Below are 14,260 nucleotides of genomic sequence, written 5' to 3'. Positions count from 1 at the left end.
AACACTTTATTACACAGCAGAACACTTTACTGCATAGTAGAACACTTTACTACACAGCAGAAAGTTAAGAAAAGCCAGCTCTACAGTAGAAAATGCAGAAATGCCACGTTGCAGAAAAATGCCGAAGACGTTACTGCACAGTAGAAAGTTAAGAAGAGTCAATCTTGTGGCAGAAAATGGAAAAAAGTTCATTTTGCGGCAGAAACAAAGAATAAGCCCACTTTGCAGCGTCTTCCCTTGAACTTTGGACTCAACGTTTGCGTCCAAACTGACAGCGGCAGAATGGCACTTTGGAGCCCATTCCGTGTAGCGCTAGGCCCAACTTCCTTCTTAGAAAAAACTTAGACTAAGTGTTGTCTAATAACATCAATACACGGTAGAAGAACGTAAAAGAACTCTCAACACACCAGTCAAGAATTTCATTAGTAGCCAAAGATCAGAACTAGCTTGTCTAGTTATTTTATTTTGAGTGACTTGCATTTTGTTATTAATACTTTAATGAGCAAAGGAGAAAGTTTGAAAAAAATACAAATAGAAGAACTAATGTAATTCATAACTAAACAACCTTATGTGACCTAATTCTATTATATGAAAACATTAATTATGCTTATTGTAAATTTAATATCAAGTCAGAGATACATTTTTTTCCAAGTTCATTTCAGTATAGAAACTTCAGATTTCAACTGAATCAAATCTAATTGACACAAACCATGTATGATAAAAACACTGGGAAGAAACGCCACCACCTTTGGAAAATTTTTGGCATATCCGAAGGTGAGGCTAGAATTCAACCTCGAAGAGTTCCTCAGGCATTTCATTTCCTCAAATTTCATATAACAACTTCTCAAATACTTTCATATGTTCAGATTGCAGAGCAATGGCGACTGATAAGCTCCCATCATTAGTTGAGCTTGGTATTATAAATGATAACCCCTCATACGGAATCCCACCAGGTCCCATGAATATGGGCCTACCCCACCCAAAATCAGCATCATGGATTGGCAGTCTAACCCAGCTAGTTATACCAAGATTTGGACAACGAAAAGTATGTGCCCCACGAACAAGGGCTGATAGATCAGGCTGAAGTTCTAGATAGTCAAGGGCTGATCTCAAATAATCATTGTCCATCCGTGCCAACGCATCATGAATTCTGCTTGCTGCATACCATGTTGGTTTAGATCGGAGATCACCTGCTAAAGCTGTTGGTGTGGCAGTGAAGATCACATTGCCAAAGTAACCAGGTGGGAGTTGGGGACGCAACCTAGACCGTCCATCAGTTGCAATATACAATTTGGTTTCTTGATCATCAGGAAGTGCACGAGCCATGCATGTGCATCTCCACACGTGACCTGACAGCATCTCATATGAACTATAGTTGATTGTGTTTCCATCTTCTCTGGACTTAGCTTTCAGTATATTCAGCTGGTCTCGAGTTATTTTGAAAATTGAGATTGTTGTACACTCGGGACCTGATTTTGTAGATTGAACAGGGTTTTTCATTGGAGGAGCAGGCTGGTATTCAATGTGCTGGAATGTAGGTTGAGGTGGATCACGGGCCCGTAGTAGGGTCCGGTCAATGAACGGTGGAATGGTAACATCAAGACCCCGAGCTACATCTGACCATGCATTCACAAAGTGGAGACCAGAAAATCCATCTGCCACGTGGTGTTGCATGCCAACACCAAGTGAGGCCCCTCCACATTTAAAATATGTTACCTGCACAACAAGAGGAAAAGTGTAGAGTCCGTTAGCTCAACTGTAAAAAAATAAAATAAATAATAATAAACTAAAAAATTACTTAAGTGAATAAAGTCATATAAGTGGAGTTATCTAGACATTAACTGTTTTTGTCAGTAGTTGAAATTTGGCTCTGCTGTCGTATGACCTAGATAAATGTAGTTTGAGACCACCAAAGAAAGTATCTAAAATCTTTCATAAATTTTCTAATTCACAACAGCTAAAGCCAGAGATCATAATACCATCTAATTCACAACTGCTAAAACCAAACAAAACAAATTGCAGATAGCATTCTCTATTAGACTAGAAGGTTCACTTGCAAAGCATGTGAGCTGTAGTTTCTAATTTGTGAAAAGACAGATTACTTTTACAAGAATTTGAAGCCTCTTATTATAATCCTACACTTATTGCCTGATTTCTGATATTGAACAAAAAGCAAGGATCTTTTGGGAAGAAATAAAGGGAAGTACTACACATTAAAAAACGGAAATACAAGTCATTGATGTCCTGAAGCTGGACTTATTTACCAAGCAATCAGGGAACCAGTGGCAGGTAAATATTGATCCACGCCTAAAGGATCATATCATCAAGAAACTTTGTTTTTGTTTAACTCCTAGAAATTTTTAGTGATGAATTATGTATCATCAAGTAATTGTTTTGTATACCATTGGGAATAAATTAAATTGGCTTCTGAGTTCTGAGGTAGGTGGCTTGTTAGGGTATTTTTAACACCAAAAGGAAAATCACTAGTACTATCAATCAACAATTTTCCTCCAATTCTGAGATAAAACAATGAAAAAGCAAGCAGAGGCAAAAACAAGTTGTACTGTTATACAGTATAGTCCCTCACTGGCTCCCTCTCTCTCCACTATGGCATTTTTATTTTTTGGTATCAGACACGGTTTGTTTAACTACCACTAGAGTTTGAATTTATATTATTAACATAAAAGAAACATTTAGTTTCCATTGAATAGACAAAAGGTGCAACCCCCACACCACCCCCCCCAAAAAAAAAAAAAAAGAAAAGAAAAAAAAGAAAAGGGTAGCCATATCCTTCTAGGAATTGCCAGTCATATAATTATTATGCATCATTTTAGGCAGCTAATTCAAGAGAGGTGGCAACAATCTAGTAAAGATAATAAGTTGGCAGAAGAAATTGTTAGGTGCTCTATAAACCATCCTGCTACCTATCCAATAGTCATGAATAATAAGGTCAAATCACAATTCAAAGGTCCTGGTCCTACCACAGTATTGTGAGCCATTTAAGACTTTCATTCTGAGAAGTACCAAATAAATCAATATTATTGACAAACATCAAAATGTCTTATGACCAAGCATGCTGTCACACAGTTGAAAAGCAGCTAGATGACTAAAATGAGAATGACTAACATTAAAAAAGAACTTCATTTTAAGTAATCTAAATGTTCCACAGGCTGCTTTCGTTACCAATCGATAAGTGTATCACAGATCATGCGTCAAAAACATTAAGTAACAGGGAAACCATTACTTATAAGAAATGGCTTGGTATACTGGATATTCTTCTTTTGTGAAAATGAATCAATTTTTCTTCAATGATTTGTTGCTGCATTCTACATTTTATCTAGCAATCATTTTCAATTTTTATTTTATGTTACTTCATTTCTTTGGCTTTCTTTAATTGATCATCCCTTTGGGTCAAATGGTTGAACCATTCAATGATTCATTAAAATATTCAACTTGACCTTGAAAAAACCAATAAGAAAGAACTTTTTTTATTATAGAGTTGAAATGTTCAATGAATCATTGAAGATTTCGATTTAACATTAATGGAACCAACGAAGGAGTCAGGTTGCTGGAATCAAGCTCCACCAATCATATTCCTTCAGTGACACTTTTCTTTTTGTGCTGGTTCTATTTTTTTCCCCCTAGGGATGTTCATTAGAAATTTTAACATGTAGCCCTCTTAGTCTTACAGATCAGGTCCTATTAAATGAACTTTGGTTAAACAGTTACACTATGACATAAGCCACTTGAATTTGTTTACAAGATTCTTCAAGCTGGGAAAATCTAGAAACAAAATCATTAGCCCAAATCTTGAAGAATCAAGTCAAATTTATTAGCAATTTGTTTGATTCAAATCCATCATTGGGCATTCTGTAAACATAAAAAAGAGCACCATTTCAAAAACAGATAATTCAGTGCAATACCAAAATAAGAACTAGCTTTAGAATGTATATTTATTTGGCCCCTCTAACCGGTTATGAAGTAAGTAATAAATAGTTAGAGAAGCAACTTGAGTGAGCCAGATTTTGCTTTCACAATTTACAAGTTGGCAAACCAGGAAAACTGCTTTCAATTGGGAAAGATATTCCAAGTCAAAATTAGACTATGTTATGGCCATTGTGATTTCAGCATTTATATGATGATGATATAAATGCTGAATTCATAATGGTCACAACACTAGGATAATAATTGCCATGGATGACCTGTTGATTTCCTAAATGATACATTCCTTACTTCCAAGGGGGCCAGAGCTACATATAACCTTTTACACGAATTCAATAATAATAATTATTTATTTTTGTATTTCAGAAATTTTTTTTAACTTGTTATTACCATGGTTGGGCCCTTAAATCATATGAAGGAATCCAAATAAGAAAAAGAAAGCCATTATTACTCCCACCACCAAAGTATCCCAGCCACTTTTACAGCCCAAAAGAACAAACCGAAATCAAATTAATATCTTATGACTGCCAACAGCAAACCAACAATAACAAGAAAAAACAGCTATTAATTGACAGGAGAACATTAAAGTTGTAGTAATAAATATAAAGTAGAGAGAGAGAGAATGGTACCTGCAAGACCAAGAGAGGATAAGTCTCAATCCCTTTGGAATAATCGATGGAAGGAATGAGCTGGCGAAGTTCCAAAGTGGGGGAAAAGTCACCGAAATCATCGATGAGGGAATTGGTGTGGGCTTCCACAAACAGCACTCCCTGCCCATTACAATCAATCTCGATCCTACCATCTTCGTCACGCTTCAATCGACCAGCCATTGGGTAAAACAGGACTAAGGCCTTGCTCAGTGCTTCTTTGAGTACTTGGGAATCCAACAACTTCAACTTCTCCTTCTTGTTATCATCAACATCGCAACTACTTGGTCTGTAAAAGTAGACGCTGGGAGTGTGGAACCGAGGGACCACAAGGTCTACATTCGAGTTCCATAGACTCACCGCTGGGGTTTCCCCCGCCGGCCGAACCATCGTCGACTCCTTCACCTCCACCACCAACATCTTTCTTTCTTTCTTTCTTTCGCTGCACCCACACCCACCATAACAGTATTAATTCTATTTTTAATTGCAACTGTTAAAAGTCTTACAACAATTCATAATTACCGCCGTATCAAAAAAAAAAAATCATAATCACCGCATTCGTTAAGGTATTTTTTACTAAATTATTTTTAAAAAATTTTAATATCACTTTTAAAATAATAATCAATTACTCTCTTTTTCGTAAAAAATTTATTTGAGAAACAAAGTAACTATTAAATACACACTTAATTATACTCTTTCACCAAATTCAAACATATTAATTATATTATTTAACCTAGTAGTATATTTTTTAAATTTCTAAATTTACCTTGTTTCGCATAATGCGCCAGAAAGCAGGTATTAATTTAATTAATAAATTAAAAAATTAATTTAATTAATTATTAAAAAAATTTAAAAAAAAAAAAAAACGTAAAGCATTAATTGGGTGCTGAACTGGTAAAGTAGAATAGAGTATCGATGGAAATAAAAATTTCCGTGTTTGGTTTGGTTGGTTGGCCAAACCAAGCCGAAGAGATAAGGGTTAAGGCCCCCACCCAGCTCACCTAATCTTAATTTCTTAATCCATCCAAATTAGGCCCAAGTTATTTTTGTTAAGCAAATTCCCAACTCTTTCAATTGAGGAACAAAGGCCCACTACAGAGGACCAACACAATAATTCTGCTCTAATTTAATTTAATTTGAGGTCTAAACTAAATTTTAATATATATATATATATATATATGTATATATTTTTTTATCTATAATTGTATTAGTGTGCAAAAATCTATAATTGTATTAATGTAAAATGAGTTGATAAAATGTAACTGTAAATGTAATATTAAATAATTGAGTGGCACTAAGAAAATATTAACTTAATCTATATTATTAATAACAAGATTTCTTGTTTGGGTTTTAATATCCTCACAGAAATTCTTAAACTCTCTAAAATCTCTTTATCTTTTAATTAAATAATTTTAAAAAACTCAAACCAATTAAAAGAGTAATTTATTCTTCTTAAATTTTAAACTTTTTTCTCTATCTTCTATATTCGGTCAAAATTTAAAATATTATCTTTATCTCATTTTTAAATATTATTTCAAGTTACTTTACTTTTTTTTTATAAATAAAATATACATAATTATTTATATATCACTTTTAAATATTATAATACTAAACCAAAAAAACAAATAAATAAATAAAAATATTATTGCATGACGAGTCTAGTATAATAATATTTGAGTAGTACTTTAATATTATGTTAGGTTGTATAGGTAGAGGGAAAGGGAGAAAAATAAGTAGTGAAACTGAGAAAGGGTAAAATAGAAAAGAAGTTTTTATTTTTTATTTTTTATTTTTAATAGATGTGCTTGTGTAGTTGTACTTGTAGGTAAAAGAGAGGGATTTTTTTTGGGTAAAGATAACAACAAACCACCGCCAATAGTTATTGTCAATGAGAACTATTTTTTGGTATGCAACCAAACAGTAAAAATTAAATCATTTTCTACTGAAAATATTTTTCATTATATATAAAACATTTTGCTTCGAAATAAACAGATAGAATGTATAATTAATGTATTTAATATTTTTTACAAAAATAAATTTAATTAATTAGCATCTGACTTTTGACACGTCATCTTTTGTGGGGGTAAACTAAAATAATAATAATAAAAAATTAAAAGTTAAAATAATCATATTGAAATCTTAGTCTCACCAACCAAAAGACAAAGTTTACTCTGCATCCGGTGTAAGGCAGGATATACTTTTGCCAACCAAACCAAACATATGTAAAAAGAATAATAAGAAACTGTTAAATTTGAGACGAAATAGTAAATACACAGCGTGAACAATTTCAAATTAGCTTTCATTATTATTAGTACTTTATTGAAAGCTACCAAAAAAAAAAAATTATATCCTCCATTTCGTTTGGGCAAATTCATCGCCGGCCCCAGAGATTGTGTGTTAGGAGGACTTATGTTATGATGAATGTAATTTGCATGTGAGAGATTCCTTGGAAATGCGATACAAGCACAACATATGTTCTTCTCAACAAAAAAAAAGGTACAACATATGCTTTGCTTTATTTTTTTTACAATTTGGCACAAATAGCAAAAAATAATAAATACTAGTTGCTAAAAAAGGGTTTAAAATCCACTCATTAAAACGAGAAGAAGAAGGAGATAAAGAAGAAGAAGAAGAAGTTTTATTTATAATTATATTCCTTGCAAGAAACAGAACAATTGATGAGACAGAAAGAAAAAGGAGAAGGAAAATTACCAGTAAAATAATGTAGAGAAGGAAGTGGGCGGTAGAGAGCGGAATTGGGCAAGAAGGATAGGGTGGGTTTTCTTTTTGGTTGAATTGGTAGAGATCAGAATGGAGAATGGAGAATGGAGAATCGAGAGAGCTTAATAATATTAATAAGACAGTAATATATATATATATTAATAAAAAAACGGTGTTTATTAAACTGGCCAAGCCTCTTCTGTCACTCACCTACCGCGCCAACTACGTTGACCAGCCACCACACGCCACGTCATCAGATAGTCTCCCCACCACCACCAGGAAAGTGCAGAGAGAAAGTTGGTGAGATGCCGACCTATATCAAAACTATTATATTTAATTAATATTTTTATATATAACTTGGTAGAAAAAACATCATCATTCCATCACAGTTTTTACAATTCAATACCCCTTTACGCTCTCATCCTATTCCTGTGCACTCCCCCCACACTTTACTTAACGTGTCAGGCGTTATTGCGTGGATCCCACTTCTGGTTCTAGGGGTTGGTGGCCTGGTGGACTCACTACGCCCTTGATATGATTTTAGGATGACCGCCGCGGTTTTTGGAACACCCTTTCCAAATAATAATAAATATAAAAAAATTTAGTTAGTTATCACGTTTCAAAACAATGCTGAAAACTAACATCTCAAATGTTTAAAACTCGAGTTTTAAGATAAAACCCAAGTTTTTAAGTCTTGATTTGTAAGGGGATGGGACTGATGTGGAAAAAAATCCACGTGGAAATCGAGTTTTAAAGACTCGATTTCTATAAATTGCAGAAAAACGCCGTTATAGGGTTTTAAAACGTCACTACAAGGCTTAAAAACGCAACTATAGGACTTCCAGAGCCTGGTATGGGTGATCACACTTATAAAAAAAAATTGCAGGAAAATGCCGCTATAGGGTTTTAAAATGTCACTATAAGGCTTAAAAACGCCACTATAGGGCTCCCTGAACATGGTATTGGGTGATCACACTTATAAAAAAAATTTGCAGGAAAACGCCGCTATAGGACTTTAAAACGTCACTATAGGACTTAAAAATGCCACTATAAGGGAAATTTTTTTTGCATGGAACTCGAGATCTATGTGACATTTTCAATCCAAATCGTCCAGCCAAACACTCGCAAAGCGAGTTTATAAAACTCGGGTTTTAATATGGATCTTGAGTTTCTAAAACTCGAGATGCTATTTTTCTTAAATCTTTGAAGCGTTGCCTAACTTACTACTTTGAATCCCTATTAACAGCTATTCTGCACATTCCCTCCGGTTTTTGGTTGGGTATACCCAAACTTTACGCCAAAAATTTTACTCATGGATACTTGGGCCCAATTAATAATTGAGTATCATCCAAACCCAATTCTCATTCCAATACAAATTTAGGTTTGGATTTGATGATCATAGTTCTATTGAATTGAATTACGGATGGCACGTGTACCAACAAGCAAAGACACATACATGAACAAGATAAACAAATATGCAAAGGTATAACCAACATATAGTAATCACACAAGATGGCATAAAGCAAGCAAAGCAAGGTGCAAAGCATGTTATCACACTCAAGGATAAAACCTAATCATGTTATAATGCATGACGAGTACTAAAATTATAGGCTTGTCCATGGCAATAGACGAGTATTAAATCTACAGGCTCGTCCATACAGATGACGAGCATTCAATCCATAGGGCCGTCCATGAGGGGATGACCATACAACATTAATGGCGCACTCATTAATGATGATAGGCCAAGAACGTATTGACTCCTTGTGATAAATTAATTGATTAATTAGCTAAGTTTATTAATTAATCAAATTAAAATGCAAACGCGTGGTAGCACAAACAAATCACCAATTAAACTAAGTATGCAGCGGAAAATAAATTGACACGGTGATTTGTTTATGAATAGGGAAAACCAACATGGTAAAAACCCCACCAGGTGATTTTAAGGTCACCACTCCTAAAATTCCACTATTATCACAACAAGCGGTTACAAGTAAAAGAATCTCAGTACCTTATACCAACCTACAGTTGAACCCTTACCCCAATACCCAATTATACTTGTTCTGTAGTGACAATTTCTCCTTTCGATGCACGGCTCCCAGTACGAGATTAACAAATTGCGCGAATCCCAGTACGCAACTTTAATCACCAATTAGAGAAGGTTGTTGGCTGCAAAGTTCTTTAGTTCATCCCAACAATGAAGATCAAGAAGATGCTTGGTCACAAAACCCTACGGTGCATAAACACAACAACTTCTTCACAAGAATGATGAACTAGGGCAAATTCTGTTTTCGGTCACATTTTGCTTGAACAAACTTTTGCTCAACACTTGTGCAACTTGTGAACACTTTGATGGCCCTTAAAATAATCCTTTTATATGTCTAGGGTTGTGAGAAAAGAAGACCCAAACACATAAACATGGATTGGAGTCAAAATAGAACTGAAAACCTGTTTTTCATAAACCTAGACAGATACCCTATTTGTCGAGCTGCTGTCGAGCCACGAGACTAAACAGCTCTTTAAGCTCGATAGATGGCTAGCTATCGAGCTTTAATGACGGCACTTTTTAGCTTGTTTCTTGGACAGATTTTCATGGCTTTAACACTTGATCTTGAAACGAAGTTTCTTGAAGTATTAAATACATCCTAGATCTACCCAAATACAAGTAAAGTGCGTTTTGTCAAAAGATTATCCAATTACATAAAATAGTGACATATGTTCCTAACAAGTGAATCATATATGTCCTAACAAATGGTTTTGTAACCGACGAGCTCCAATGGTCAGAAAGGCCAATCATAAGCTAGTTAAATCTCTAGTTAAGTTTAGGCAGACGTTACTCAAAATAGCCAAGAGAGCCATTAAGAGGCTGCCATCAGTTACACTCATAATGAGCCTTCCAACAACTGTACTAAGACTATAAATAAGTCAACAAGCACTAAGAGAGAGGTATGCACATTCCAACATATAGAATTACATTTTGATTCTCTGAGAGATATTGAGAATTCTACTGACTTAATCATCAGAGAACTGTTGGCTAACAACACTCCATTGTCTTTCTTTCTCATCTTTGCAGGGAACTTTACATTGTCAAAGCCTTGACGTTGTCCTCGGCTGACGATCATTTTTGGCTTCATTAGTTTAGCGCCATTGCCAAGGAATGTAGATATGAATCATACATATTGTCGTAGCTCTACCATTCAAACGATGCAATGGATCCAAGTTCAACGGGCCCACTTGATCCAATGCAAATGACCCAGCAAATTCAGTCACTTGCAACAAGTGTTAAAGAGCTGACCAAGCAGAATAAGGAGTTGAGGCATCGCATCTCCTAGGGTAATAGCAACATGCCCCCTCCTTGCCAACGTAACTGAAACAATGATGAGGGGGAGGTTTATAGCCCCTCAATCAATTATAGAGAAGAAAGCTCTAGGCAAACTGAGTAGTCTAATTCTAGAGGAACAGGGCAATCCACTTCTAAGCAAACATAATAGCCCAATTGAAACAATGACGAGCTCTTGAAAAACACGAGGAAGGAAATGGACGAGATGAAGAATGCTCTAAAAGGGAAGTCAACCAAAAGTTTGTATGGGATGATTAAGAGAACAGAGTCACCATTTACCAATGAAGTCGTGGAATGCTTACTCTCACCGAAGTTTTGATTCCCTCAATTGGAGTCTTATGATAGGCATACAGACCCGTTAGATCACATAGACTCTTTCAAGACATTGTTGAATCTTTAGAGGACACCTGATGAAGTGATGTGTAGATCATTCCCAACGACTCTTAAAGGAGTTGTTCGAATCTGGTTTAGCAAGCTAGCATTGTCCTCAATAGCAATTTTAGAACAGTTAAGTGACTATTTTGTTCAACACTTCATCGGGGCTCAGAGGCATAAAAGGCTAACTTTGCATATGCTAAAGGTGAAACAACAAGAAGGAGAGACTTTAAGGGCTTATGTGAAATGTTTCAATCAAGCAATCCTAGAAGTAGATGAAGCAGACGACCAAGTCCAATTGGCGACCTTTAAGGTTGGTCTAATGACGGATCTCCTATTCAAAGCTCAAAAATATATGATTGGAGAAGATGCGTTGATAGCAAAGGGGATGGATGCAAGCGAAAGATAGATGACATTAACAATCCTTGACCTAAGAAGAAAGAGAAGAAGGATCGCTCCCCTAATCGGAAGAACGGAAAGGGAAGTTTGAACCCTTTGAAAAAAATGGTAAATTTCACCCCTCTAAATATGGTTGTGGAGAAAGTTTTGTTGCAGATCAAGAATGATACAAGCTTTAAGTGGTCGAAGCCTTTAACTTCATTGCCACACAAACGAGATCAAAAGAAGTATTTCCAATTCCACAAAGATCACGACCATACTGCTGAAGAGTGGGCCAAATTGAGGAATTAATACAAAAAGGGAAATTACAAAAGTTCGTAAAGAAGGATCATCATCGTCAATTGCCAGAAGAAAAGCCCAAATAAACAAGCTGACGTAAGAAAAGATGACGAGCAAGAAAATGCCAGGGCCACTATTGGTGAGATAAGAATGGTTTTTGGAGGACTGGTCACTGGAGGGTCATTCAAATCTTTACGAAGAGCCCACCAAAGATAGGTTAACAATGTTCATGTAGGACACCTAGTGACGAATTATAGAAGGACTAGAGTAGAGGACATTGTGTTTTCAGGAAAATGATGTCAGAGGAGTGAAACAGCCTCATGATGACCCACTGGTAATTATGCTTGCAATAGAAGGATATAACACTCATCGAGTGTTGGTCGACAATGGGAGTTCAGCATCATGTATATGACGGTCTTCCAACAAATGAAGATTGACCTAAAAAGGCTTTTTACCTTTTGAGTCTCCCTTGGTTATATTTAGTGGAGACCGAGTTTATCCAAAAGGGATCATTTCCCTATCCATCACAGTTGGAACCTACCCTGCACAAGTAACCAAAAATATTGATTTTATAATAGTTGATTGCCCATCTTTCTATAATGTTATTTTAGGATGACCAACTCTAAAAGCTGCTACTTTGGTATATTGTCTCAAAGTCAAGTTTCCAACTGACCATGGGATAAGAGAGATTGGTGGAGATCAGGTGTTGGCCTAAGAATGCTATCAAGTAGTACTTGTAGGGGAAGAAAACATACCTAGATCATTGAAGAAAAGCAACAAGAACTAGTGGAAGAGTTAAAGACAGTGGAACTGGTAGAATGAGACATATCCAAAACCACCAAGATAGGGAAAACTTTGTCTTCAACAATAGCAGGTAGCCTCCTATCTTCCTTGAAAGAGAATTTGGATGTGTTTGCCTAGACCCATAAAGACATGCCAAACATAGACGGAAGTGTCATAGAGCACCATCTAAACGTTGATCTAAAGGAAAATCCCATCTAGCAAAAGCGACAAGTATTCACCCCTAAGCAAAACAAAGCCATTATGGAAGAGGTAGAAAGTCTCCTAGTAGTAGGTTTCATTCAAGAAGTTTATTACCCAAAGTGGTTGGCTAACATTGTCAGGGTAAAGAAGTCAAACGGGAAGTGGAGGATGTGTATTAACTTCACTGACCTCAACCAAGCATGGCCAAAAGACAGCTTCCCTCTGCCAAGGATTGACTAGTTAGTTGATTCAATGGCAGGACATGAACTACTGACGTTTATGAATATCTTTTCAAGATATAATCAGATTCGCATGAGCAAAGAAGACTAGGAGAAAACAACGTTCGTCAAAAGCTAAGGGCTCTATTGCTACAAGGTAATGCCCTTTGGACTAAAGAATCCTGGGGCCACATATCAAAGGTTGGTGAACCAAATTTTTAGCAAGCAAAATTGGGGGAAATGTAGAAGTATATGTCGATGACATGCTTATCAAGAGTAAGACGAACGTAGAACATTTGGACAATCTAAGGGAAAACTTTGACATGCTTCGAAAATACAAGATGAAGCTCAATCCAACAAAATGTTCCTTTGGAGTATAATCAGGAAGGTTCCTTAGTTTCATGGTGTCCCAGAGAGGTATTGAAGCTAATCCTGAGAAAGTGAAGGCCATTCTGGAAATGACGTTGCTCAAAATTGTGAAAAAGGTTCAAAGATTGACAGGACGGGTCACAGCTTTAAACAAGTTTAATTTAAAAGCTACAGACAATTGCTTGCCCTTTTTCAAAACTCTCAAGCAAGCTTTTGAGTGGACTAAAGAATGCGAAACATCTTTTAAGAACCTGAAGGAGTACTTGATGAAACTACAATTCCTGAGCTTGTTAGTAAAAGGAGAAGACCTTTTTCTATATCTTGTAGTCTCCCAAACAGCAGTAAGTTTTGCTTTGATCTGGGAAGAAAACAGGGTGTAGAGTTCAGTGTATTACACAAGCCAAGCCTTCCAAGATGCAAAAGCAAAGTACCCTTGTCTAGAGAAGGTATCATTCACGCTGATTGTAGTGTCGAGGAAACTTCGTCCATACTTCCAAGCACATCCAATCATCGTAATGATAGACCAACCCATCAAGAAGGCCATGAATAAACTAGACGTAGTTGGATGCTTGGTGTAATGATTTGTTGAGCTCAGTCAGTTCGACTTCAAGTACAGACCTCAGTCAACAATCAAAGCCCATGTATTAAATGATTTTATTGCTGAATTCACTTTTCCAAGTGATGACTAAACACAATTTTGGACGATTCACGCTGATGGATCATTCGTTAAAGAACTAGGAGGTGTGGGAGTCATCATAATATCTCCTAACAAGGACATCCTTAAATATGGAGTACAACTTCAATTCCCAACTGTAGATATCGTATTTTGTTTACCTTCGATTTGCGTGCTGGATCCTGAAAATTTCAAAAATATTATCTTTTCTCCATGGGGTCACGAAAACATCTAAATTGACGTGGCGCAACTCGTTCGAGCATTAGAGTACTCAAAGTGCCTTTTCAGATCAAATTGACTAAAAAGCCCCTAGTCA

At 35.9% G+C, this 14,260-nt stretch overlaps 1 protein-coding gene across 2 annotated transcripts; it reads right to left on the bottom strand.

The window, feature by feature from the left end:
• Positions 1–549: 549 nt before the first annotated feature.
• Positions 550–7,447, bottom strand: LOC126725864 (shikimate O-hydroxycinnamoyltransferase). Of its 2 annotated transcripts, XM_050430855.1 has the most exons (4): positions 7,302–7,445; positions 6,739–6,786; positions 4,572–5,031; positions 550–1,716 (listed from the first exon to the last, which is right to left on the bottom strand). In XM_050430855.1, the coding sequence occupies exons 3-4, from the start codon at positions 5,007–5,009 to the stop codon at positions 823–825; spliced, it is 1,332 nt and encodes a 443-aa protein (XP_050286812.1). In that variant the 5' UTR covers positions 5,010–5,031; positions 6,739–6,786; positions 7,302–7,445; the 3' UTR covers positions 550–822. The 2 variants fall into 2 exon arrangements, with proteins under 2 accessions (XP_050286812.1, XP_050286811.1); XM_050430854.1 differs by lacking the exon at positions 6,739–6,786 and having other exon boundaries at positions 7,302–7,447.
• Positions 7,448–14,260: the final 6,813 nt, after the last annotated feature.

Source organism: Quercus robur, chromosome 5 (assembly GCF_932294415.1).
Source record: "Quercus robur chromosome 5, dhQueRobu3.1, whole genome shotgun sequence".
NCBI classification, from domain to species: domain Eukaryota; kingdom Viridiplantae; phylum Streptophyta; class Magnoliopsida; order Fagales; family Fagaceae; genus Quercus; species Quercus robur.
This window is presented reverse-complemented; position numbering and strand designations above follow the sequence as displayed.

Coding starts and splice junctions, on each gene's coding strand:
- LOC126725864 (XM_050430854.1), bottom strand. CDS start 5,009: ATGTTGGTGGTGGAGGTGAAGGAGTCGACGATGGTTCGGCCGGCGGGG. Junction 1,717..4,571: donor ATCCTCTCTTGGTCTTGCAG/GTACCATTCTCT, acceptor CTTGTTGTGCAG/GTAACATATTTTAAATGTGG.